The 27,256-nt window shown below is 40.6% G+C and overlaps 1 protein-coding gene and 1 pseudogene across 2 annotated transcripts; both read right to left on the reverse strand.

The window, feature by feature from the left end:
• Window positions 1–892: 892 nt before the first annotated feature.
• Window positions 893–16,104, reverse strand: LOC115057983 (carboxyl-terminal PDZ ligand of neuronal nitric oxide synthase protein-like; annotated as a pseudogene).
• A 9,114-nt stretch (window positions 16,105–25,218) lies between these two features.
• On the reverse strand, window positions 25,219–26,744 carry LOC115057752 (regulator of G-protein signaling 5-like). 2 transcript variants are annotated; one of them, XM_029524948.1, is made up of 5 exons: window positions 26,615–26,744; window positions 26,419–26,496; window positions 26,254–26,315; window positions 25,977–26,140; window positions 25,219–25,853 (listed from the first exon to the last, which is right to left on the reverse strand). In XM_029524948.1, the coding sequence occupies exons 1-5, from the start codon at window positions 26,656–26,658 to the stop codon at window positions 25,674–25,676; spliced, it is 528 nt and encodes a 175-aa protein (XP_029380808.1). In that variant the 5' UTR covers window positions 26,659–26,744; the 3' UTR covers window positions 25,219–25,673. The 2 variants fall into 2 exon arrangements, with proteins under 2 accessions (XP_029380808.1, XP_029380809.1); XM_029524949.1 differs by having other exon boundaries at window positions 26,254–26,325; window positions 26,438–26,496; window positions 26,615–26,658.
• Window positions 26,745–27,256: the final 512 nt, after the last annotated feature.

Consider the following 27,256-nt stretch of genomic DNA (forward strand, 5'->3'; position numbering starts at 1 on the left):
CATACTATTCCACCCCCCAAGGAAAAAAAACAACAAACCATGAGTGTGAGCTGACAGATTTGTCGTATTCTCCATAGAACTTCATTAGATAACACATAAAATGATCACGTCCACATTTGTCACAAATTCCAAAAACACAGAAACAACTACCACATAACAAGCCCTGCACATGGTGATGGCAATGAGTCAGTGGGCCCCAGGTACAGACACACACACAGACATACAGTATACAACATATATATTAGCAGGGCTGACAGAGAGTCTGAGCCAACACAGTATTAAAAGTTGAATTAAGCTGCATTATGCCAAATTCCTATCTTCAAGCACATCTTTTTTTTTTCCAGTGTATGCACTGTGCAGCTGATAAAGATTTAGTTACTGACTGGTTTTACTAATTTGCTCTCAGACCAAAGTTTTCTTTCGGTCTGATATTTTAGTTTATGACCTTGTACCTGTAAAACTCCTAAAAATCATACCTACACAGTAGGTATATAACAGGTAACACTGCAGTGATGAAAATGGTAAACATGCAAGATAGCATGCTGCTTTGCATCGTTATCTCTAAGTCTTGTTTGTATTTATTTAATAAAGATATTAATTTGACAAAAATAACTTTAATGGCATTTTAATTTGTTGGGAGAGTGGTCCTTTGTAACTTGTCATCATTAGTGATTTCTCATACCAGCTTCTCAAATCTGATCAAATCAAATTTGATTCAATGTAATCTTTCATGCTATTATTACTTTTCTTTGTTTTTAAAGAGGCTATTAGTAAATTCTCTCTGCCAATTAAATCAATTTCTCTCATGGATGCATGTTGTAGGGAATCTGGCTTGATAAGAGCTTTGGTCATCTTTGTGTTCACAAGACTAATTTGTCTTCAATGGGATCCATTTTTACAACCCCAAGCACACTGTCTGCAGTGTGTGGTGCAAAAACATTTTGGTCAGGCCTTTGATATTTTTGCCGTGTCATGCACACGGTGCAAAATGTTGTATTGTTGTGCATGAAATAAATCCATCAGATTTCCAGTTCCCATTTCCTTTAAAAGACTCAAGTGCACTTACTATTCTAGCACTGTTGGTGTTGGATGAGAAATTGACAACTTGTGTTGTGCTCCCGTAAATTAGACCACAGGAGGTTGAAATAGGTCTTCTAAGTGGAGTTCTGTCTTCAGGGCAAAAGCGAGCCATTATTGAAAAGTGACAAGTTGGGCCAGTAGAAGAAACAGGAGTGTTATGTTTGATGCTGAACTATGTTTCTTGCTGGCGAGTGAACAGCAGTAAAATCTAACACTGACTTTGCAGTAATAGCAAACCCTACCAACAGACCCAGCAAAGCTTAAATGCATGATTTTCAGAAGTTTGTTTTCATTATTTCCCTTTGAGATTTCCACCTCTCACATAAGATTCATTTGATGAGCTCTTTGTTGCTGAGTGAAAAACTTAAAGGTAAAATTTGAAACAGACCAGTGGTGAGGGCTTTGTCCAGCTACCAGCCACAAATATTTTATACCTGTAAATAATGCTATTTACTGAGCTCACGATACGTGTTTTCTGTTTAATGAAGATCTTCAGATTCCCAATTTTACCTGTTTCAATGTCAGTAGGGTGCTTATAGTCAAAGTTGCAGCGCACAGCTTTCAGAGCACCACTACACAACCATGTCATCCCCTAAGGAGTCTGACAGACTCTCTGCATTCAGCACATTTATGAGTCGAGCTGCACTGTCGGCCCCCATACCCTCGCCCTGTCCCCAGCTGTCCCGATCGTCACTCTCATCTGTGTTGGATTCATATTCTGATCCAATCCCTGACTCCCTAAACCGGAGCAGCTCCAGGGCTCCGAGGACCTGCTCCCCCAGCAGGGAGCTCTCATCTGGGGCTCCGTCGCTGGGAGTCTCTCCTGTGTCTTGACCATGCTCTTGGCTGTCTGGCCCTTGGGAGGAGAAGCGAAAGCACTCAAGTCGAACTCCACTGCTGCTGAGCCCCAGGTAGCTGGTGTCAGTGCCTGGACACCCGGGGAGTGTGGAAACCCAGGCACTGCCAGTGATCTGCAGCTGGGACTGAGATGCCAAAGGGCCTGCAGATGAAGAAGGGGTGTGCGGTTCACCAGGCATGCTGGGGGGCTTGGAGCGGAAAGTGATCTCCAGAAGACTGTCCTGGGATCCCACTGAGGATAAATCAAAACACAGAAAGTGATAAAGACACACAAGATGAAACAAATCACAGAGATATTTTTAGCTATTGCATACAAACAGACATGCAAGAAGAGAGGCCTGACCTAAGCAGATGTGATTATGTGGAAAGGGTTGATGTTTGAGCTGACAGCGTTTGATAACGCATGACTGTATAGCAGCATATTGCCTTTGGTGAAATGCTAGAAGGGCAGACCAAAGAGCCGCGCTGAATCCTCTGAAGGGTCTGCCAATAATAATTAATTGTGTTCCAGAAGTGAATGGGAAAAAGAGGCATAACGGCAAGCAGGGGAAAGGAGCAGGGAAACTGAATAAAAGATGAAGATGAAGGGGGAAAAAGTCAGATTTTATGACAGAAATTTATGCAGAGGAGAACAGAGAAAAGTACAAAGAGCATTCCAGGCAATCAAGATAAATATGACTTACTGGATGTTAACTGGCCAGCAGCTTTGAGCTCCAGTTCCTGGATCTGTTTGACCAGCAGGGAAATGTGTTGCAGCAGGTCAGTGTTCTGCTGCAGCAGCCTCTGCACTCTGGCTTGGGCTTCGCTCCGTGCACACATCTCCACTGACAGCTGCTCCTGGAGCACATGAACCTGAGCAGGCCAAAACACATCAGCTCGCATGACAAATACAAGTAGCAACTGGTGGCCGCAAATGCCAAGACACATTTAAACAATTCCTTCCTTTTAATTTTTTTCTCAATCTGTTCTTCAGAAGAAAATCACGATTTGAATTCCACAATTTTTAAAAACTGATAAGAAAAGTTTCACCGTGACTTAAGGAAAGGCTCTGGTTTATATGGAGCCCATATTAGGGGAGAAAGGGAAGCTGAAAACAACTCATCAGCATTTTGATTCAAGTTCTCTTAATGAAACTCAGGAAAAAATGTTTTAATTCAAATCTTCACAATCCCTGAAGCTGCGGCTCAGGCCCATTTAACTCAATAATAAATCAGTTCAAAAGTTCAGATAAAAGATTAGAGGGATGAAAGAGATAAGAACTAACCTGAAATACCTCGTCACATCCTATTTAACACACTGCTGAGTTTGGAAATTCCAACCATTCCAATTATCATGCTCCAGATTAGATGAAACTGTAGTTTCCCTTTGTTTTGTTGCAGCCAGATTTTTTGTTTCATTATTTGCTTAGTAAGTTGTATTGAGCAACACAAAGTCTTGAAATAGATTTAAGTATTTTCTTTGCACTTTAACAACCTTTGGGTTAAAGGACTGAGGGTGTGTTTGCTGTCAAACATTTTTGTAAATGCTATTCAGTGTATGTTGTGTGTAAGTCGCCTGCTCTTGTAGCATATTTATAACTTGCCTTCATAAAAGTGCAGTATTTGATCAATGAATGAAGAAGAAAAAAATACACTTAAGTGTACTGTATACTGTGAGTGTTTCTGGTTAATTGAAAACTGTTTGCCGTCATCAGCACCTGTGCAGAGGCTGCCAGTGCCTGCTGCTCCTGTTGCTGAAGCTGTTTCTGAAGGAGCTGGACCTGATGCTCCGCCGAGCAGGGAGCCTCTGCTAACAAATGACCTGACACAGAAGCTCCAAGGATGGGAGAGCTCAGCAGCAGAGGGGGGTCATCAGACACCTACGGTAGAGAAATTTATTGAAAACCCTGTGATGTGTGAAAGCCTGCGATGTTCTTTCTTTTCCTTTTTTTTTTTTTTAACTTTAAATGTCAGCAGGGGAAGCCTTGACAGCTGGAATAATCATGAAGCCATCACAGTCATTTTTAGAGAGTGCAGCGGGAAAACCTCCACAGCAGTGGTCAATGCTTCCAAACAAAATCTAGCATATTTCCGCGTTGAATAATTGAAGCAAAGGACAGCATATTATAGCATGACAACTCAGTGAAATACAGGTAATGATAGCAAACCATGCTAAATGAATGGAGTAACAGTGGGGGTGAAAAGAAAAAGAAACATTGTGTATTTGTAACCCTAACCCTAACCCTAACCCTAACCCGATATACTCAAGAGGAAAACTGCAAAGAGACTGAGAAAGAGCCTGTCTGCTTTTATCCTGACAAACAACAATAACAACAACAACAACAACAACAACAAAAAACAGAGATGGGTGCTTAACCTATTGGATACAAACTTTGTGATGAGACATCGAAGTGTAAATACATTGTGTACCTGCTTTTCCTGAAGTGAGAAGAGAGTGAGATTAATGATGCATCCACCTTGTGGAGTTGTATAGACAGTTATACTTCATATCAAATTAAAATCAATACTGAAGCCGTGGCTGCTCTACTGCAGCTGCTGTTGACGCAGGATTTGGTATGTCTGACTTATATATACGTTTTAACAGGTACTGCTACTCTATGATCACTGGCTACGTGGTTTTAAGAGGCCAAGCCCACTCAGGGATTTTTTCTGCTTCCTCTGCGTAAATGTTATGTAGAAAAACAGTGAAAGCAAGAAATTTATTGGGCAAGATATGAGGTGACAGGACTGCAATAAGAAGCTCATTCTCCATCTGTGAAGTGTGACATTGCATGACAGCCAGACTGCAGGAGAACAGGAGGGTTAATTACTGCTGTTGATTTACATAACATCTGGACCGTCCCCATTTTTACAGCATTGACAAACATTGGACAGTTTAATGGTGATATATTGAATGCTGAGCTGGAAATTGAATGTCAGATATCTGGTCACTGTGTTGTATATTTGTCTCTATAGACAACTTTCTCCACATGTGCATGTAAATTTGATCCACTGCCAACATAATAAAAAAAAAATAAAAAGTTATTTTTATTTTATCTGCCACTAAAAGCATTTTTCTGTCAGCCTTTAGACTCGCTCATGATACCTAAGTTCAGTAGTTAGTCCAAACACTCAGAAGTCATGCCAATCACACAGAGCAGACTCATGAATCTAAGTGTGAGGGTGGTGTTTTAATGGGGTTTCAATCAGTGGAATCTATAAGCAGGTCTATGAATCTTCTGTATGGACTGCTGTAAGTTCCTTTGACAGTGAATTATGGCTCACATAAGTATGTTTGACTGCTGCAGTTGAAAAAGAGGCCACGAAGGACCAGGCTTATGTGTCATGTCTGAGATGGAAGACCAATATGATCTGCATTATTACTTTGAAGGACGAAAGGCCTTTTCACTTGCAGACAAAGAAATTTGAAGTCACATCTGGTAAAACTAGATCAACCTCATGTTGTTCTTATTTAAGCATATCATTGGAATCATTGGATGCCATAGCGATTAATTTGAAGCTTGTAGCAGGAAAAAGGAAATAACCTCATTGATAAGGAGGAAGAAAGGAAATTACAAATGTAGTACACCTGAGAATTGAGAGGAGGGAAACCCCAAAAAAGGGACTGGAAGCAGGACAACAGACAAGAGAAGTGAGAATGTAAAGAAAACAAACAGGGATGCAGGACTGGATGCACACAAAAATGAAAGAGAAACCTGAGGCTAAGTTTCAGCACATTACAGTGGCAACTCTGCTACTTCTTACTGGCAGCAGGGGTCACCCAAACATCCCAAAATCTAGAAAATCTTTCCCCCATCATTTCAACAAAGGTAAGTGCTATGTTTCTGCCAGAAGGAAGGAACTCTGCTGGACCCCATGATATCCACTTAGGACATCCTCTTGTCCCCAACAGCTTGTTGTCCCAGTTTCAATAAATGCATGCCATGGAAAAGTCATAGTCCACACAGGAGCTTGCTACACTCTCATGCATGAGTATCTCTGGGTGGAAAAAACGGGGTCAAAGACTGACTTCCAACCGTGGACAGAAAGTCCATTGTATCTCGCTAATGGTGAAGCCTCCATTCTGATTGGATGTAGGAATCTTTGTGTTGATCTTCGGGGAAGAGTGTGCACGCTGCCTGTTGCCGTACTTGGGCCAGAAGCATTAGCTTATGTCATGGTTCTTGGCCTTGATTGCACCTGTAGTGTGAAATTGATAATCAATGTAACTGATAAAGTCTACAGTTTTATGTCCAACCCCTCTGTGACTAATCCATTCCAGCCTGGCGGTGCTTCTCCTCCACAGAACACCACTCAGCAGACATAATCAAACCTCCCAGTGATAAAAGACGACCCCCGGTGGAAATCTTACATTGATCAGCTCTGTTCCACCACCCGCCCTTGCTTTGGAAACGGAATTGGAAGTAAAAGATTACGTTAACATGGCAGAGTCTAATGCTCGCTGGCAGGAGGGAGAAAAAGAAAACATTTGCAGTCTAACTGACAAGTCTGTACCAATCAGCCTGGGATGACTGGTGTCACCATCTACACCACTAATTGTGTACTGATCGGGGGAGACCTCTTCTACACAACTGTGGTGCTTATTCCAACATGTAAATGAAGAATACATTTTGCACTTTCCAAATATTGAACTGTTGTTGACTGCTCAGGTCTAGTGGGCAGTATTGTTGTGTTGTTTTTTTTTTTTTTTATATATATCTTGTGTTTTTTTTCTGTGCCATTTTATCCATCTATCCGCTGTATCTTTTGGATGATTATTTTTACAGTTCATTGCACAAAACTAATGTAAAATGCAGTTTATATCTTTACAATGTTTGATTTTTACCGTGTCCTAAGACTTCATAGATTAAATGAGGAATTGATTAGTTTGGACGATAAACAGTACTATTTTCCTTTGCTGCTTTTATTTCACTACCTCATTTCCAGCTGCACAATTACTTGCTGCTATATTTTAATACTTTATTTTATTATATTGTATATTATGTATATTTACCCCCCCCCCGCCGCTTCTTCCCACTTATCTCTAAATTCCTGTACAGTAGGAAGAACTGAGTTTTACTGTGCACCTGTCAATAAACATCTTGAATCTTGAATCTAAATGTCAGATTAATTGCTCCTGAAAATTAATCAGCTCCTGCGCTCCATTGCAGCAGCTGCTGTGTTACACAGTAAAGTGCAAGAAGGATACATAAATCACACTTTGCAGTGGTCACCTCTTCTCTGCTGGCTTTATAAAAGCTCTTGTCTCTATGGGAATGAAAATACAGTGAATGACTGACTGATGATCAAGGACAACTATTTTTTTACCTTCCCATCATCACCAAGGGCCTCATCCTTTTTGCTTTTCTCCAGGTCTGATGAAGAGGCACACTCAATGCTCTCCTCTGTCGTGGCTTCAAGGTCTGTCTCTTCTGACAACGCAAACCTCTTCTTTGCTGCAGAGAGACCAGATACACATATGGGGGTGGGGCGAGGTTCATTGTGTGCTATATAGTTTACAACACATCTAGAGGCAGTGACAGCGGCAGAGGGCCAAGAGCTGGCTGAAATGAAAGGTCTTTGATCAACGGCTTGCACGATTCACCAGAACCAATCCCCAGCTGCAGCTTGGGCAGGTGGAAAACAATCTGCGGTGGATAACAACGTATTCTCTTAGAAGCAGTGTGCACAGTATCTACCATTAGTTTTATGCAAGCACACAGGGTTTTTAATTGTGTGAGTGATTAAGCAAAAAAGAGAGAGGAGGCGAAAACCTCGGGAGATTGTGTGTGGTTGTGTGAGGAGAGCAAAGGGAAAGTGAGCTTGTGTGTGACAGAAGGAAAACTGAAAGGAAAGAGACAGGAGGGCTGGGGGCTGAAAATGTGGAAGCAATTTTGTGTGTGTGTGAGACTGTATGTGTGCATATGCAGGTTGGTGTGAGTCACCTGGCACTGCCTCAGACTCGTCGCCGCCCCCCTCCTCATCCTCCTGGTCATCGCTTTTCTGCTGCAGGGTGAGCTGGTGACACACATCAAACGCCTGGCCCACTGTCCGCACAATCCTCATGGCCTGAGACTGTGAGGAAGGATGCGAAGAAAAGGAGAATGTGTGTGTATGTGTGTTTGTGCGCGCATGTGAGCACAGCAAGGAAGGTTGCAAAAATGAGAGGACACAGTTGGGGAGAAAACGAGGTGACAGAAAAGTTGCACAGGAGGGAAAGTGGATTGCCAGTGGTGTATATATATGTATGTGTGTGCGATGGTGCACAGGTGGGAACACATAACAGTGGAAGGAATGAAATTGGGCAGAATGAGAGGAAAAATGAGGACAAAGGAAAGCAAGAGGGATGATTTCAGTCAGAAGATATGACATACAGAGAGCTCTTTTGTCCTCCTCTCTCTCCTGTGTGTGGTTGTGTGAGGAGACAGACAGGTTGGTCCATTTCAGAAAAAGGCAACTTTCATGGCAAAGGGAGTGAAGATTAGGACTGTTGCTGTTGCAGGAAGCTCTGCTTCATCAATCAGTCATCAATCAGGGACAACTTATTTTGTGATAGCTCGAAACTCAGCAACTGGTTGTCAAATGCATAGACATCCCGTTTCAAATAAATGTTTGCTCGAATCCTGTTTATCCCAGCAATTTCACGTAAGACATAGTCCCATGAGTCACATAGAGCTCCAATAGACAACATCACTATCTTCACTATCTAAAAGAGCTGATTCTACTTTTTACATCTGCCCTCACAAATGCGTTCTCTAATATCGATTTTCTGGATTTTAGCTAAAAACACTCTTGTGGCCTGTGAGAATTCGCTAAAACAGACCTTGTCCTGATAGGTGGTAGGTACGTTATTAGGCCATAAAAATAGGTTGATATAAGGTTAAACTATAGAATGCCTTTGCTGCTGAACTGAGATGTTCAGAAAAATAAGTGGTTATCATTCTGATAATCGTAATCGTAAACGTAAATGCCAAGTCTTTGGGCATTTTGGTTTGGTTGTCAATAACTGTGTTCATAATTTATTGATGGAAGAAAAAAATGGTGAAGGTGGGAAAATATTCTTTGGCCTTTGGGACACCAGCACTCGCCTGATCGATTTCAGGGCTGTTTTTATTGAAGCAGTGCTGCAGTTCAGTCCTGGGCTAAATCCACTGAAATTAACCTTTTTCCAACATGTTCTTTTATCCTTTCACTAAAAGTGACTTGGTTGTTTTATAGACTGCTCAAAAAATTAAGGGAACATTTGATCTTTTTCAGGGATGCACATCTTTTGGAAGTACAAGTGGTTGGTTCTCCATAAAAATATCTAGTGCAAACTAGAAAAAAAAAACCAAACAAAACAAAACATTGTAATCGTTAAATTCTTAAAATACAGCCACATTAACACCAGAAAGACAGACACACAGGCTTACTGCCAATGTCACTAAATATATCCTCTGCCTCCCACCTGTTCCACTTTTCCTTTCGCCATTTTCAGGGATAATAAAAATTATTTACAGTGAACGTCCACAGATGGCTTATTGGTGTGACGTCAGGGAGGTGTTGCGCTGCATCATGGGATTTGTAGTCTGAGTGTTACGGACGCCTCATAACGCCGGGCCGTTAAAAACCCGACGAACGTAATGATCTCGCGGGCCGGATATAATTGTATCCCGACCGGATGTGGCCCGCGGGCCTTGAGTTTGACACATGTGGTTTAGCCACAACTGCCAACAACTGAAGTCTGGTCTTAGCTGCCAAGCTAGGAGTCGGCTAACATCATGCCGAAGTGGGGAAGACAGACCCCGAGCCTCAGTCTGTGAAGACTGTAACAGAATGCAACGATCTGAAAGAGCATGGAGCCACAAACAGACAGACAGACAGACAAACAAACACAAGTGACGGTGTGTGACGGTGCAAAGGTCAATTTAAAGAGAAGACGCTGATTCTGCGTAAAGGTAAAGCACTTTCTGCACAGCAAGCTGGACAACCTTTAAAAATGAGGAAGAATGAAAGATTAAAGACTAAAATGATTAATAAATGAATGAATATACCATTGAATGCACCAACAATAACTATGTAGTCTGTTTTCACATTTTATCAACTATATCTTTATTAATTTTTAATATTTTTGATGCATTTATTGGAATTTGAATTTATTTATTGAGTAATTTCATTCTTGATCCATTTTTAACTGTGGCCCTTTGGATGGTAAATAAGCCTATTGTTTATGAATGGGCTTGGTTGGCGTGTTTTCTGTGGCTTATTTCATTTCTTGACATCGCCCTGCAGATTTGTTTGTCTGACTGTACACTTTGTTATTAATGGAGTTAAAAAGCTTTGTAGGCTATTGACGTGTTTCCTGGTATGTATGTTATGGTTGTACCCGGTTTCTGCCCTGGTTAAGATTTGGGCTGTTTGTTTTATTGAATTAGGTTGTGATTTGGTGGGAAGCTGTCAGACAACACTGCACAGGGGCCATGTGCAGTGTTGCCATCTCTGTATCACTACTGATTGACATTATGAGCTGCCATCATGAAATTCACGCAAGCTGGATCAACTCACCATTTCAATGTTTTACTTTGATTTTGCCTCTGAAAATATGTTCACCAAGCTCTGGTGTCTGATTTAAGCGTTCTCTTGAATCTTTTGGGCAGTAGGCTATATGAAAAATATTTGGTGCTATCTGCTTGTGAGGGATCATTCTCCATGTTCTGGGTCTGGTGTCATCAGCTTGAGCACAGTGGTGGAAGACCACGTGAGGCTCTATTAGTTTGTGTCTACACTTACTAGTTGAATAGCTCCTTTTCTCAGGGACTCAAACTTACCTTCCTCTTTGACTTGAACACTTTGATTTTGCCTCTGAAAATATGTTCACCAAGCTCTGATGTCTGATTTAAGCGTTCTCTTGAATCTTTTGGGCAGTAGGCTATATGAAAAATATTTGGTGCTATCTGCTTGTGAGGGATCATTCTGCCTGCCGGCATTTCATTAATATATCAAATCAATTCAAGCTTCAATCAGGTGAACCAACTAAAAATGATGATAATAAAAAAATAAAGTTAGAAAATTATTATTCTGCTCTATAAATACTAAGTTATATTTGGTTTTTCCGGGCAGACTCAGTAAGTACAAATCTGACATCAAAGCCTTGCTGGGCTGCAACATGCAGCGATGAGAAATCAAATCTCTTATCAACTAGTCCATCTCCTCCTACTCAGCATGTATGCTTGGTCTGCAACACCCAGATAAGAGTCTATATCCTTAGGGATGTACCGAAGCCTCGCTGACTTGGTCTATGACTATGTTGCAGGTGTTTTGTTGAGCAGTGGTAAAAATTTGTTTTTAGTGAAAAGAATGGCACACTTTTACTCCCCACCTGAATGATTAGTATGCAGCTTCACTAAATCACTGCCTGTCTGGTATCCATAGTGAAGGGACGAGAGTCAGCCTCACTGACGCTTTGTCTTTGTCATAGAGGGAAAAAATTGTCTCTGCCTGACACATAGACATGTGGAGGAGCACATGCCTTTCATTGAATGTGAAGGTCCAACAGAATTATGCATCACTAAGGCATTGAGCAAAAATCATCATTAGAGGCTATGTACAAAATATGGAGCTGAAATACAAAAGCCGTGAGTGAGTCACGTTGGTCGGTATGTGTTTGTTTCAGTCAACTTAAAGGATTGAGCTGGAGATTTCTCCATGTTGGTTAAAATCAGCAAAAGCCGCAAGGAGACCGGCAGTCTGTCTCTTATTACTTTGCATATCCTCTATCCTGTTTTGATGTTCTCAGTCCAAAGCAGACATTTTTTAAATAATAGTTTGAAACCATGTTTTCAATTTCAGCTGAGTTTGACGACAGGACTTTGCCGTACACCAGACTAAAATATAAATAATGGATGTAGGTTCCGTGATGTTAGGCATCGGTTCTGATGGGAGGCTTTTTTGTATGTTGAGTATGTTCAGCCACGTCACTAAAAACTTTCAATAAATTTAATAAAATTTAAATTTGTGTTATATAAAAATCACACCCTATTCAGCATCATGTTTATCTACACAACAGTCACAACAAGATTTAAGGAAGTTACTCTGCTTGCCTGAGAAATAATAAGCAACCTCTGAAGTGTACTGAGCCACCAGGCCCCCTTTAAAGTGTGTGCTTTGCAATTGGGATGGATGGAGAGAGTTTTTTCCAAAATGCCACACTGATTATCCTCCATGTTCTGGGTCTGGTGTCATCAGCTTGAGCACAGTGGTGGAAGACCATGTGAGGCTCTATTAGTTTGTGTCTACACTTACTAGTTGAATAGCTCCTTTTCTCAGGGACTCACACTTACCTTCCTCTTTGACTTGAACACATTGCAGCGAAAAATGTTGCTCTGTCCATCTCTCGCTATATAGCTGAAGATTTTCAGGTCTTGAGCGTCATGTGAGACATAAAAGATCCTGTTAAGACATAAAAGATCCTGTTAAGACAAAACACTACATGAAATCCGGTTAATGGGCTTTAGATCAGGCTTGTCACCTGGTTATTTGGCTGTTTCTGATTTAAATATCATCAGGAGGACCAACCTGTGGATGGGATCCTGTGTCACCAGGATGGTATTCTCATCCCATGACCACCCTTTTCTCTGTTACAACACAAACACAAAAACATGAGTTGACAGTGACACAGAGGGGTTTGATAAGACAAGATAATTAATCATTAAGTATATTTTGTATTCACCTTCTTCTTTTTGCGTAGAATCACTTTGACACAATCAGTGGATACGACAATATTGACCTTCTTTTTCTTTATGTTCTTCAGTTTAAATTCATACTGTGGAAGAATGATATTTAGGTTAACATTCAACGAGCGCTATTGAGAAGTCCAAAGGATAAAAGCAGACCAGACTATTACTTCATATGTTGTGAGTAGGTTTAAATATCACACTGTGCCATTATGAAGGTTGTCTTTACACAAGAAAACTGATATCTTGGAAAATGAAGAAGGAATGATGTAGACAGGAAGATATTTTTGACTGTCTACTTCTCAGGGGAAATGTGAGATTGAGTAAACACTGAGACACTGAGTGAGTTTCTGTTTCTGGGAACTGCTTAAGCTTTCAAAGGCAGACTTCCCAGAGGGAGGTAGACATGAGTGGGACACTTTCATCCCTCTCCGTGATTAAAACTGGAGCCTGTGCTCTCTGGCTCCACTGCAGGCATAAACTAAAATCTAAGATCTAAGAACAACCAGAGCTTATGTGAAATAACACTGCTGCCTTTGAACACATCAGATGATTAATTGATTAGTTGAAGTTCTGTGAACTCACCAGTGTTGCTCAGTGAATGAGCTGTTTCCCGCTCTGCACGAAAGAATTTGATATTTTCTGTCATCTTTTCTTTGGTTTGTGCAAAAATAACAATGGAGGCGTTGGTCTTTTATTTTCTGCATGATTTAAGCTATTTTTTCAGTCTTTTACTGACAGTTAAGAATAAAATACAGAGTGAATATTGTTACTACCAACATGACAAGTCACATTCTGTGATTTTTTTAGGACTAATGAATGTGAAGAAAGTCTTTCTGTAAGTCGGTGACCTGTGTCACGTTTCAGCCGTAATACATTTCACTGGTAGATTCAGGCCCTCCATCTTGTCACATGCTCTTATCCAGTTTATCTTATTGTTGCGTGGAGGTTTTTATTGATGAGCACTGGAGACTGTGGACAGTCAGGTGAAGGAGACAACTCGCTGTCCCTATGTTTGTCATCCAGGGTAATGCAGCCACACATAAACTGGGACAGGAGGACCATCCATCTCCACACATGCTGCTGTCAGATGGGGCTCAAATAGAACACAGGAAGCGTTCAGGCTGCTTCTACATACACATCAGCCTCAGAAACTCAGACTGACATGGCCCCAAAACAGAACCAAGGCTACAGGTTGTGCTAAGTTGCTTTTGGTCTTATCTCTTAAGCCACAGTGAATACTTTCAGGGCAAGCTGCCTTTTTAATATTCTGTCTGTCTTCCCTCTTCATTAGTTTGGTATCACAGCTCAGTACCTGACTCTCTTGCGGACTTGTGTGTAATCTGTTGCCACATTTGGTGCTGTGTGGTTTGTGTCGTTAATTGTTAGTTTTTACTTCATTTTTTTCCCATAAAATTTCATCCCTCAATTTATGTTTTTTTTTCCCCCCCCCAACGTTTGATGAAAATTACTTCCTTGTGTATTTGTTATAATATATTTGTTTCATATGTGAATACACAGACTTGGAGACTGACAAGGTCTTCACACAGCCTTGTCCATTGTTCAGCTAAAGATTTTTTTCAAGCGGTTGAATGCATTTGAATGTGTTCATCATTTATTCACACCTGCATATTTTTCTAATATTTAAAAAATGGTCAAATCTGTAAAGAAATAAACTCAGTAATTCTTATTCTGCACTGCACTTAAAGGATTAAGTTAAGGATTAAGTTCTTCCTGGGTGTCACTAGGGATGTGGCCCAATAACTTGGATGTTAGATTAGATATAAAAGCTGACAGACAGCTAAATCCTCTCCTTCCAGTGCCTCTGTAACACTGCAGTTGAGTGTAATGACATGACATGGCAGGGTTTCCAGTGGCCCTGTCTGGCCTAAATAATAAAAGGAGACTTGAGAGACGTTGGTTTTTCTAATCACATCAAAAAAGAAGCCTGCATGCTGTGTCTCTCCTCAGCCCTAAATCTGAGTTGCCCTTTGAATCTTGCCATGATTTAAAGCGCTCCTGACAGCCCACTGAATCTGCCGAGTCTGTAGTTTTTCAGAGACCTGTGATTTATGCGCAGAGAGGACGTTGGAAGGGAGCAAGGACCCTCAGTCCACAAGCTAGGAGGCTAAACATAAAGAGAGCGGTTTCATGCGCATGCACCAGTCCCAATCACTGGATCATGTTTGATATGTCTGGGCTGCCATGGTTGTAATGTCCATGTTCAGTGGTCTGCGCAAGGCAAGGACATACATATAGAAGTGTCTTACTCTGATTCTCCTCATTGCAGCAACGATCTCCATTCGACTGCCAGGGCGACCAACCTCCAAACTGCCAATGTACTGTAAAATGTTTAAGAAAGATTCAAGTGATAAAAGTTTGGGGGAATTAATGTGCTTACTTGGTCAGTGGTAAGCTGGCGCATTCATTTGTTTTTCTTATTCTAATTTTTACACATTTTTTCTACATGTATGGCAATATTCCCCTCTGAGCATATTTTTTTTATATGCACTCTAAATATTTTCACTTTCATTGACAAAGGGCGTCTCTACTTTTATCACTGTCACTGTCAAAATGTATAATAGGGAAAATAATCATGTCAGCATTTGTTGAACTATCAAATCGACAATAAATTCTTAGAAACGCATGCAATAAACAATTGTCTTTGCTAATGACATCAAAGTAAAAGGCTGTAAGTTCATCTGATGTTATGACCAATTTCTCAGCTCATTCATTAAACAGTAGCATAGCAAGCATAACCCCGAGAGAGTGCTTAGGATGTTGGGGGTCGGTGTCAGACATGATGACACATCCAACTTAAAGAAGGTGTAAAAATACGCATGCAGTCCATCATCCCATTTAAAAGGCTGAACCAGTGAATGTGTACAATCTTACTCTGAAAAATGACTGAAACAGTTCATTCACCATGAATCGACTCATCAGCCAGTTCTTCACTGTTGACAGAGTTACAATCAGGCCCATTTTAAAGTAAAGTAAAGTAGACAAAATCCCCAGTGATACAAGGTCAGTGAACGCCACCAGCGTCACAGCCATGCAGCCACAGTACAGCAGCTGGCTGACACATCCTGATGCTCGGCCATCTGTTGCAGGGGCTCCTTACCTTTGCCTCGAAGCAGACCCCATGCCTGAACACCTCCTCGTTGTGCATGGGGACCCTCAGATCGTGCACGTCATCCACTAGATTGTACTTGGTCACTCCAGGCATCGCTGCGCTGACGGCGGACTGGCTGCTCCCGCACTCTCGGTTTTTACGACAGCGCTAGAGACCCGCAGATTGGCGCATCTCCTCCGCACCCTCACCGGAGAGCCGAGTCTCTCCGGAAGGGGGCCATCCGGAGTTGTGTCGCTCCGGATTAACTGGAGGACGAGCGGCCGATCGGCTACTGCGAGCCCGGTGCTCCGGTCGGAGGCGCGAAGGAGAGACGACGCGCACCGGAGTCCCGATGACGCACGGATCTAAACGCGGTTGTTTGTACCTTTATAGCTCCGAGGCGTCAATGTGAGAGACTTTCTCAGAGCGAGCGATCAATACCGAGAGACCTTCAGCCAGATGATCCAACGGATGAAGGCGGGCTCTGCCGGTAATAAACGGTCAGCACCCGCGGCTGCCGCTCGGTTGTATGACATCTAGTGGCATCAGCGGGGAAAATTAAAGATATCCCCAAATCACTGTCTCCCAATGGACTCCAAACGAGCTCCCTGGGGTGCAAAAGTGTTGCCGACAATTTAAGAGCAGCTCCAGCACAGCACAGGCAGACGGCGAAGACGATGGTCTCCTTGCACTGAGCGAAGGAAGCATGTCTGATGTTACCATCCAACCTGGGGGAAGCTCCACCATACCCAGACACACACTGAGCATCAGTGCTGTGGCCATTTTTCTCCCTGAAGCTTGTGTTGTATGTTTTTGGTTGGCTTTCTTCCTGTAAATCATCTTTGAGCACTGTGAAACGTGCCCTTAAATGTATTATTCAAATTGTTGTTGTTATGAAAAATGGGATTATGGTCTGGAGGTTGCCTCAGACCAGCAGCATAGTTACACGAGTTATGGTCACAATGTCCCCTTCCAAAGTGACACAGTTGAACAGTCGCCTTCAAATACTTTGAAATAAAAGGCATCAGTTAACCTTGGCCTGTGATAATTGAATTCTAGTCAGCTGATCCTCGAGTCCAAATGAATATTTTATACCAAAATTTATAAATCCCTGAAGGTGATATATCAAAGTGTTCAGAGATGCCACATTCACAAGGAGTAAGCTGTATTTTGTGAATCATGACCTCGACTATCCGTGAGCCAAAATGAATGTTTGTGCCAAATTTGAAATTCTCTTAAAAGTAGGATATCACATATATGAGAATCCATTCAGAAAACCTGAAAACATTCTGCCCCCATTCTGGGCTGCAGCTTATGGAGGATCAAAGGGATATTGTAAATGGCATAAAGGCCTAGAAATGGAGCGACACAGCAACATATTTCAGCTGTAACGTTATGACAACAGTCCAAAGGTGTATGAAGAGTAGAGCTAAAGACAGAATATAAACAACCCAATGGGCGCAAACATAGATGAAGGGGAAAAAATGTTAAACTTCTTGTTCATTTCTTCTTTCTGTGCCATTTTATAATCATATATAGTAACAACACTTCAAACGCAACTCTAGCCTATTATGATCTTTTACAGTTGATATGTATCAAATACTATGTTAAAACAATGTGACAGTATTGCTTCAAGTAATGAACTAACAGTAACTGTCAGCTTCTGGTTTTACTTCACTGTCTCACTGTCACAGTAATATATATTCAGTAAATAAGCTTAAAAACTCACTGAACTTCTTTCCAATAAGTTCCTTATAACGTGTTTAAAGATGATGGTTTAAGGTTTAAGTTGACTAAACCAGTTTTCTATACATGATGCTCATTTAGTGTTGATTGCTGGCTAAAGAGTGTTTTGTGTGGTCATGCCAACCTTGACCTTTAAAATTTGACCACCACAACCTAATCAGTCTGATTTGAATATCTGGGTTTGTGAAATCACAAGAATGATGCGAATGCACTTATGTAATTACAGACTGATGGCCAACCTGAACAGATAAAAATAAAGAAGTGGTTCTACAGCTGCTAAATGCTGCAGTATATGGTTGGTAACGCTGCGCCTGGATTCTGAGCTGCACAGTGAGTTTATGCTACAAAATGGTTTCATGTTGCCACCAAAGCAGTTAAGACGTGGCCCATAAAACCACAACAACACCAAAACGGTCCAGCGAGAAGTGTGGACCCGCTGAGTGCCTACAGTGTGGTTCTCTGTATCATTAGTATGAGTGACACCTTTCATATGCTTCTCTGATTCATCTTAACAGTGAAGAATGAGAGTAAAAACAAAAGACAAAAAACCTACACCCTTTGTCTGGCCTCACTTGTTTGTTCGAGTTATAACAAACAATCTTGATGTTTGTACCAATGCAAGTTATGATTTTGGTCCAGTAGGTGGCAACAGAGCTCTTTTATTTTACAGGATGTAAAGCTTCTTACAGCCAAAGAACATACTGAAGTCTACTATAAATGTGAAGGGTGCTTATTCTGAATGCCCCTCTTTATATATTTATTATTTTTGTGCATTTTCTCTATATTGCCAAGAACCACTTAGCATAATTGTTGTGCTCTCAGGCTCAGTGTAAGGCATAAAGAAAGTCCATTAAGTGCCCTGTCACTTGAGCAAATCACATCTACATTTTATATTTTATTCTAGCCACTGCTTTTTGGGGACAAAGTGTGTTCTGAGAGTATACTTAAAAGAAGAAATAATATGCCAGGTGCACGAAGGGAAAGTTCTTCTTCAGTAAATTGTCTTTTCGCAACTAGTTGCTGTCGTGCTCATTGCGTCCAGTTCCTGTAGCGTGAATGCCTTTTTACGCACGTGCCAGCTCGTTTTGCTCCAATGGTCTTCCACAATAGCGGCCGTTTTACCTTTTAGCATCTGTAACTCACAACGTGCTGTGTAGTTCTTGGGGAATAGACAATTAGATTCTATTTGGATTTAAGTGTATTTTTTCTCTCTCTGCTGCTGAGCTGCCACGTGAGGAACCTAAACTGTGCGTAGCATTTACCTTGCACAGTAGGCATCGTAGACACACAATGGCTGGTCAGTTATATTGTAACACTTAACGCTCATTAACTTAATACTTTATTATTTGAAGTTAACAAATGACATTTTCATTCCTTTTTTTTTTTTTCATTCCTGGATAGATAGATAATTCACACTGTTTTTGGTATATATTTATTCTCAACCACAAACATAAGCCTTGTAGTGTTGGAGTGAAAATCAGGAGATCAATAAAGTTGATCCTGAGCAGATTGCCTGCACCAAATTTTATAGAAACCTTTCTAAATCTACTCAAATGAAAGAGAACCAAACTAAAAGTAATAAGTATGTCACCTTATTTTTCACTTTGCACTGCACTCTGAGCAAATTTCTGTTTGTATTAGTTGACATGATGGCAAATACGAATCAGCTGCTGTGTCGATGTTGACAAACTGGCACGCAACCAATCACAGACTGACACGAGATTAGCTGCTTTAAAGCATTCATCACTCTTCACAGGTCAATAAACAGCGCTTGTTGTGTTTGTCTGTGGGCCGAGTACAAAGCTGACCTTCCCACAAACCAATTACCTCGTCGTTGTGGAAGCCAGACACTTTCTGCCACACACACTTCCTATTATTTCCCACTTAGACATGTGGCCATGGTCAACATTCATCACACTGCCTGCTGCGTCCTCTTTGTGCTCCACTGAAAAAAACGCACTGAAAGGATTTATTTCACAGCGCTTAATCTCATAACTTCCGTTAGGTCTGCAGCAGTTATTGCGTTACCATAGTAAATATACAGCTTATTCATCTAATGACTCATCACACCCCTTCCCAGTAATCTTCATTCTGAACTCAGACACCCTTTGGGGTGAGTGGCAGGAAGGCTAGTTTCCATCTTAAACTCACAACTGTCACCTCTGTCTGCTTCTAAATATAAGGCCTGCACCTGTTCAATAAATACACAAGTGTTTGTATTTAGAACAGCCAGCAAATAGATGACGTGCAGGGACTGTATGCATGAATCTGGATTTAACATTTAATGAAAAAATAAATATACAGAGTCATTAAAGGAATAACATTTTTGGATACTGTCATACTGAGATTAAATGATCAAGAACACTCTGACATTTCCATGCTAAATATTAAGTTGCAGTCGTTAGGTTAGGTCAGCACAATACAATACAATAATTTATTGTATTTGCTAACCTGTACAAAACTGAGAAGTAAAGATGAGTGTTGGTGGGATGCTTAGTTGAGGAACTGGCTGTATCTTGGCTGAATCTATGCAATTAAATATGCTGAGTAAAAAAAGTTGAGAGAGGCTCTTTTGTGGATTGTGTTACTTTTCGGCAGAGCTAGGCTGTCAAAGAGCTGCTGGATGTAGCTTCATATCAAATTCACACACGGGAGTCTTCACATCTCACCATCAAAAAAGAAAGCAATTATGTTTATTCTCCCAAATCTGAAGCTTTCTGGTTAATGAACCTTATTTTGACTCTTTGCACATTTTACCTGCTGCTCTCAACTCATTTTGGTAAACTCTGATCTCAGTGCTTTTCTCTGTTTTCTCTTTTAGGCTCTGGCAAGCGTTCGGGATTTCACAACATAATTTTTGTTGAAATCTGACTAATCCAATGCACTCTATTTAGAAAATAGCGAACACGACTTGTATGGGAAAGTACTGTTTCATTAGGTAAATAGTCCTGTTAGTGTAAGACTTATTCACTCCATATGATGTATTTTTGAATTTGATTCCATGGGGGGATGATGGGGAAGGGCTGAGACTATTGGCTCATTTCGTTGGAAAGGAAGCTCTTCCTCATGGTTTCCTGCAGCGTCTGGTTGAGTCACATCAAATAGCCTGAAAGAGGGATTTTAAAAAACAGGATCTTACAGACAGACCCTTAAATTTACACTTTACAAGCTTTGTACGTGTATATTTTTTCAGCTTTAGGTGTGTCTTTGACTGGTTACGTGAGTTTTACTTTAGTTTTATCTAGCTATAACTGCCAACATTGGGTGAACATGAGGGAAACGCCCTGGACTAGGTGTGACGTATTGGCAGCGACACCACCTACTCCTACATTCATACCTGGTCGATTTAAATAGTCCTGCCGGTCAGGTTTTTATGCAAGAAAACACATCAAACAAAGGTTCAATAGAAACACCTCCGAAGAAACCATATAATGTCTTGCTCCCCCATATTTTCCTGGAAGTTTACACAAATAGCAAACATATTTTGCTTTTCCTAAATGGGATGACTCACCATTATTTGCTGAGCATGACTCGCCTGCCCACTGAACTCACATGTCATCTTTAAATGTAATTATACTCAGCAGATGTTGAAATTACCACTCCAGTGATTTGCACTCATACATTCATATCCGGGGCTTATTTTTTTAATATCACCTATAATGACATTGCTAAGTATTTATGCTGCCTGATGAGAAGCTATTTTCAACAAGTGGGCACCAGGGAGTATATATGCAGCATCTTCTTTTTTCACCCTGCAAAGCAAATTAAATTCAAATTCAGCTTAAGCTCTTCAAGTATAATGAAGTATTTTAGTGTGAATGCTGGGACAACACCATTCAGCGGTGTGGGGCTCGTTCCCTTGGTAACCTGGTAGCCATGACTGCAGCGCTTTGTTTTTACATGGCCCTACCAGGTTCAAGGCCCGTTGGTGGCGATTTTAATCACCACTCACACAGCAAATATGTTTTAATGTGAGCACTCTGACTCATTTCTGCCGGTGAAAGGGAGCCAGATCCAGTATTTGAAAGAGCTCTGCCCGCTCTGCGCAACATTACGTCCCACCTCCCTGACATTTAAAGCTGTGCACTTAAACATATCCATGCTTTGGAAACACTCATTTAAAAAAAAAAAAAAAAAAAAAAAAGCTCAGGCTTAGCCTCTCCCATAACAGCTCATCCAGGTGTGAGACCTGTCTGTGTAAACAGCAGAAATGCCAGGAGCATCAATGTTTACAAAGCAGGGTATTGAAATAAAATGCGACGACCTTCTTTTTTTCTTTAAACATTATCGCTTTCTCTGGAATAACTCTTTTAAACTTGAACATGGTGATTGCCCCTTGTAAAAAAAACAATACAAAACAAAACAAAACATTACAAACAATGTCTTAAAGAAATTGTTTTTTTTCTGTTGTACGTGATGAGATCTTGTTTTATTACAGCTTTTCCTTTGGGTTGGTATCTTTATTTGCTTTTGCATTTTTTGGGGAGTACATCCTGGTCTTTATTTTGTTTGTGGATGGAGATGGATGTGAGATAACAACCAGCAATACAGCAAGGGCCCCTTGCTCACTGTTCAAGGACATTGTGATTTTTATCTCCAACTTTGTGGAGTGGGAAAGCAAGTTTATACTTACAGTTGCAGTCTTACAACATCTTTAAATTGTAATAGTTGAATTAAAATAAAGCATAAACAGAAGTTTCTTATCTCCCTGACACATTTTTTTTCATCAGCATCAGTTTTCAGTTTAGCCCCACACTGAGTTATATTTACAAGGCTCTCCATAAAAATCCCCAAGTGGACTTTCCACATTATACTTTGGTTTGGCAAGAGTCGTCGTCTTCTGTTGCCAGGAGAAACTCCAGGAGTTAAAAATGGGCAAATAAAATTGAGCTCCAAATAATGTAGATTTCTGTGATGCTATAACCTTTTATATTTTTATATTTATTATTGTTGTTTTACAGGAAATCAACACCAGTGTTGTCAAACGTTTTACAGTGTGATTAATACGGCACATTTATCAGAGATAATAAGAGCATACAGACGAGAAATCAGTTTTATCAGTCACTCATCAGTCCCAGCGTAATACTGATACAGTTGCAGTCATCCCCCTCATTCCCTTCATGGAGCAGTTTTCCCAAACGGAAGCACCAATTCTTTTTTGTGTTTAGTGTTTCTAGTTAATATAATTCCTAAACGCAATTAATTTGAATTGCCTGGCCCGCTATCTATTCTTATTACCTACATAATGTTTATTATAATACCTCTAAAGGTACATCAAAGACCTCGAGCTCAGTTCATGCTTCAATCAATGCGCTGATACAGTGATAAAAACTTTATGATTTGTTTTTGGTTGCTGTATAAATGTATAATAGATGACAATATAATAAAACACAATACAAAATGTCTTCATACAAAGAATTAGAAATGTGTCTACATTCATTCACAACCACATTTTGGTCTGGTATAAATAATTTAGTTAATATGTCTTTATTGCTTGTAAATGCTCATTACGGTCCTCAAAGTAAAGTTACCTCCGACATTAATGATACTGTCAAATCATAATCCAGTACAATAATAACATTGCTACTTTTGTAGCAATATTATTGTTGTATATGGTTGATGCTTGTACCAAGTAAGATTTTTATCCACGACAATTTTTTTTCTGCGGTGTCTTCAAGGCAGTAAAATGATTTCTTTGAGGATTGAATATAGACGTCTCCACAGATGGTGCTAAAATGTGCATCACATTCCATCTCATATTGTATCTAACATGGTGTGATTACTGATTGTTCTGAAAAATAGAGGGAAATTAGTTTTAAGCCCAGCCACACTCCGAGTTCATTCCATCCAATATGATTCACCTATTATTTACTTGTTTCAAGTTCAGGCTCTTTTGTCCACCCATTTGCTCAAGACTGCACACATCCTGCAAAAATGCTAAGCTTTGCAACATAATAGACTATCATGTTCCTCCCTGTGTTCAATTAGAATAGAAACAATAAAGCAACAGGCTGTGATCATTCAGCTGTTAAGTTTTTCCTTAAATATTTTTAAGCTAAAGCTATTTCCACTGAGAGCCTGAATATATCTAACTCTCGTTACCCTTTTTTTTTAATAGTACACTTTACCCTTCTGATAATACGCTTTTTTGAGAATACAGTGTGAATACACAAAAACAAAGAGCATGTAAAAGTGCTGTCCAACCATGTGTAGTTGAGCCTGATCACGTCTCCTAATGTTCTTCTTTTCCAACGTATGATTTTTTTATTTTTTTTTTTCCAGTGCATCTAAACTTAGAAATAAATCATGAACATCTGCCCAAACAGAGCGCGACACACACACACACACACACAAACAACAATATGGGTAACATCAGATGGAACAGCAAAAGAGCCAATGGCAGAAGCCTGTGAAAAAAGTTCCAGTTTTCTGAGTAGAAAAGAATAAAACACATCAAGGATACTTAATCTTGGCTAATGTATGTTCAGGTTTAGGGTGAAAGAAAGAGGAGAGGAACATTTTTCTACAAGTCTGAGAGCGGTGTTAATGACTTGGCCCTTACTGTAATCTCTTTATGGGCTGAGTGTTTGAACAGGAGTTAGCTGTGGTGTAAGGAGAGTGTGGGAGAGAAGCAAGGAGGCAGCGATGCCAATGGAGGGAGGGGAGGGGAGCTGCTGTGACTCACAGGCTGAACGGCTGATTAGGTAGTAAACAGCCCTGCCTGTGGAGGTGCCCAAAAGGTGCCTGCTGTCTCCAAGGCAACCGGCCCTCAAGCTCAGATGATGCTTCCTAGAAAAATTATCTTTATTTGGTCAAGCACACACACACACACACACATTATTATTTAAAAGCATCCCAATACAACTCCTTCAGAATCTGCCCATCATCATATAGATTAGCCACCAATTATCCTCCTATCATAGATGAAATTCATTTTATTTGCTCTGAGCACAGAGAGCTAATTTAATCTATGATTGGTGGATAATAGGAGGCTTTCCCCAAAAAAACATTCACCTAGTAGCTCAATAATGCAATATTTCTTAACTACTACCAGAAAAAGAGTTGTTTTATACTTATTATTATATACTTGTATTTTCCCCCCGTATTTGTTTAAGTTTAAGTTTTGGAATTATTTTTTTTTTTTAATTCAGTTGCTAGGTGGTTCATAAACTACACAAATGCATTCTTCTCACCTGTTCAGTATGATGACCTGTCAGACTTGAAAATCCTGTTTGTGACAGGTTCCCCACCTGCGATTAATAAACGGACATATTTTTCATTGAAGCCATTCTTATGTCTGGATAAAGGAGCTGCTGTAATCTTGTGAAAGTAACAATTGCCAAAAATAACCTCACCCTTTGGATCTTACCATGGGTTGAAAATAGTTTCTTGTTTTCTAGGCCTCTAAGTGCTAGAAGTGACATACTTTCATATGGTCACACACAACACACTCCCCTAATATCTTCCATTCACTGTCAGCCCAGAAAAAGTCATCCAGTCACCTACTTGTGAAATGGAACCACTGAGGCCACAGATTATTTTGCAACGCACGTGAGCAAGTGTTCTGTCATTTCTCATGCCCTCAGTAACCACATACACTATCTCTGCTAGTGACTTTTCCATGGAAAAAAACTCACTTTGTGACTGAGAAAAATGGCAATCTTTTATTGAATGCATTTGTTTCACATACAGTACTTCAGATTAAAAAAAAAACAAACAAAACAAACACAAAATATAAATCAGTTTCCAACTAATTTCACCACAGACATTAACTTAATAAAATTAACTTTTAATAAATAAATAATAAATAGACAGTAATGCTACAGAGAGACATCTCTCCCAGTGGTAGTTCTGTTGTGTAAAACTCATTTCCGTCTCTGCATTTTACAATTAATCCCACTGTGGCTGCTGTCCACAGCAGCTCTGTATATACAGTGCATGTCAGTCTTTCAGAGGCAGACGTTGCCCACAGCTCAGTCTGTGTTTTTCTCTTCTCGCAGCCACAGTGCCCTTTAGCTTCCAGACTGGGCCCTGTGTGGGACCTCGGGTCCACATAACATCCAACAAGACATGATACTCCTTGGACTGAGGTATATGCTCCATCTGAACCATTTGTCCACCGTGCGTTACTAAGCTTGTGTCCCTTTGGGGAGGGATCCCAGCTTCTGATTACAGATTTTCAGAAGTCTATTCGCTTGTCATGGTCATTCTGCTGAGCTCCAGGTATGAGGAGGATTTGAGGAAGCGAGGGTAGCAGTCCTTCTCCATCAGGGTGTAGATTTTGGCTTGGGCTACGTCAAAAGTGGATTGGCTGGGATGCTCTATATTCTCCTTTGTGGCTGCCTTCGTCACATGGTCTAGATTTACCTATAGAGTGACAAGAGAGGGAGAGAGGTCCCGATGAGTATTTCACAGGAAGATAAAACAAGCAAAGAGCCTCAAAAAGAATCCTAATTTGTCAGATTTTAGCTATATGATATTTATATTTACCTCTCGTGGCGCATCAGACCCTATAAACTCATTGTAAATTTTCTTTGCTTTAGAAGCCAGTTTTGAGGGCTTGGATGTGCGGTAGTCCTCACAAGCCAAGTAGAAGGCAATGTTTTCTTCACTGAACTCCGAGACGAGGAATGCTCTGAACAAGCATAGTCCATCTGGAAACAGGAGGACCAAGGAATACAATGGTTAAACATCTGAAAGTAAGCTGAAAACAGCTGGAATGATGGTAACAAATTTACAGTAAGCGCAATGTGTGAAGTGTACTTACTTTGGCTGGACAGCAGTTTGTCAAACGACTCCTTCCATTTCAGAGGCTCGTCAACATTAAACCTGCAGCAACAGAAAAACTTCATCAGGAAAAGTACCAAAAGTCACAATCATCCAGTGAAATTTTACCGACAAGGCTGAGATACTATTTGAATATTGGCCTTACTTTCTTTTGGACTGCCCAGTGATGCTGTGATCTGTCTTGTGTAGAAAACTTCCAAACAAAGCTTTCAGCTCTTTTGCCCTGTGAAGATGATGAAGAAGAAAATGTTACAAAGAGCTCTGTCATACTCCAGAAGTGCAAGAAAAATAACGTCTCTTCCAACAAGGGAAAAATGTTTGAAAACTCTGGTGGATCTCACCTCTCCAGGCAAGTGATGGGCAGCAGTTCAAGTCCTCTGCACATGATAAGATGTGAATATTTCCAACGGCTTTGTCAAGTGTGTCAAGTATGTTACAGGGCTGTCTTCCCTGTCGTAAGTGAGTCAGCTCTCGGCTCGTCTGCCTTCTGGGAGACAGAAAAGCATTTTTATAGGGTAGTCCACATGTGACATCACACCTCCCAGCCAATGAGATGAGACTTGTGCTAGGATGAGGAGACTCCCTTGCCTACTTCCTCACTTCTGAGCAACACATGTGACAGTTTCAGTGAATTGCTTCACAAGCCTTGAAAGGCTTTATGGTCATTCAGGATGTGTGTGGTTAGGGCGAAGGGGTGTTTGTGTCTGCTATTGGAGTTCAGAAGTATTTGGAAGAAGCTGACGGACACAAAGTACTGTGAAATGATGACATTATTAGAGCCCCTGTGTTTAACAGAGGCAATGTCCCCCTCATCTCAACATAACTAAACAGATTGTTGGTGCATTTTAAAATGACCTTTGAATGATTCAGCAGATCTGGACTATGACTGACTCCTTCATATAAAGTTATAAAAGTGCCCTTAGCTTTTCTGGATAAACCATATGCTAGTTACATTGTAAGTACACTGATAACAGGGAGTTGAA

This window comes from Echeneis naucrates, chromosome 17, assembly GCF_900963305.1.
Source record: "Echeneis naucrates chromosome 17, fEcheNa1.1, whole genome shotgun sequence".
Lineage (NCBI taxonomy): Eukaryota > Metazoa > Chordata > Actinopteri > Carangiformes > Echeneidae > Echeneis > Echeneis naucrates.

Bases quoted from the DNA above. Each gene is read 5' to 3' on its own strand.
- LOC115057752 (XM_029524948.1), bottom strand. From the start codon at position 26,658: ATGTGCAGAGGACTTGAACTGCTGCCCATCACTTGCCTGGAGAG. The intron at 26,497-26,614 runs GTGAGATCCACC...TCATCTTCACAG, and splicing joins CCCATCACTTGCCTGGAGAG to GGCAAAAGAGCTGAAAGCTT. The intron at 26,316-26,418 runs GTAAGGCCAATA...CTGTTGCTGCAG, and splicing joins ACTGGGCAGTCCAAAAGAAA to GTTTAATGTTGACGAGCCTC.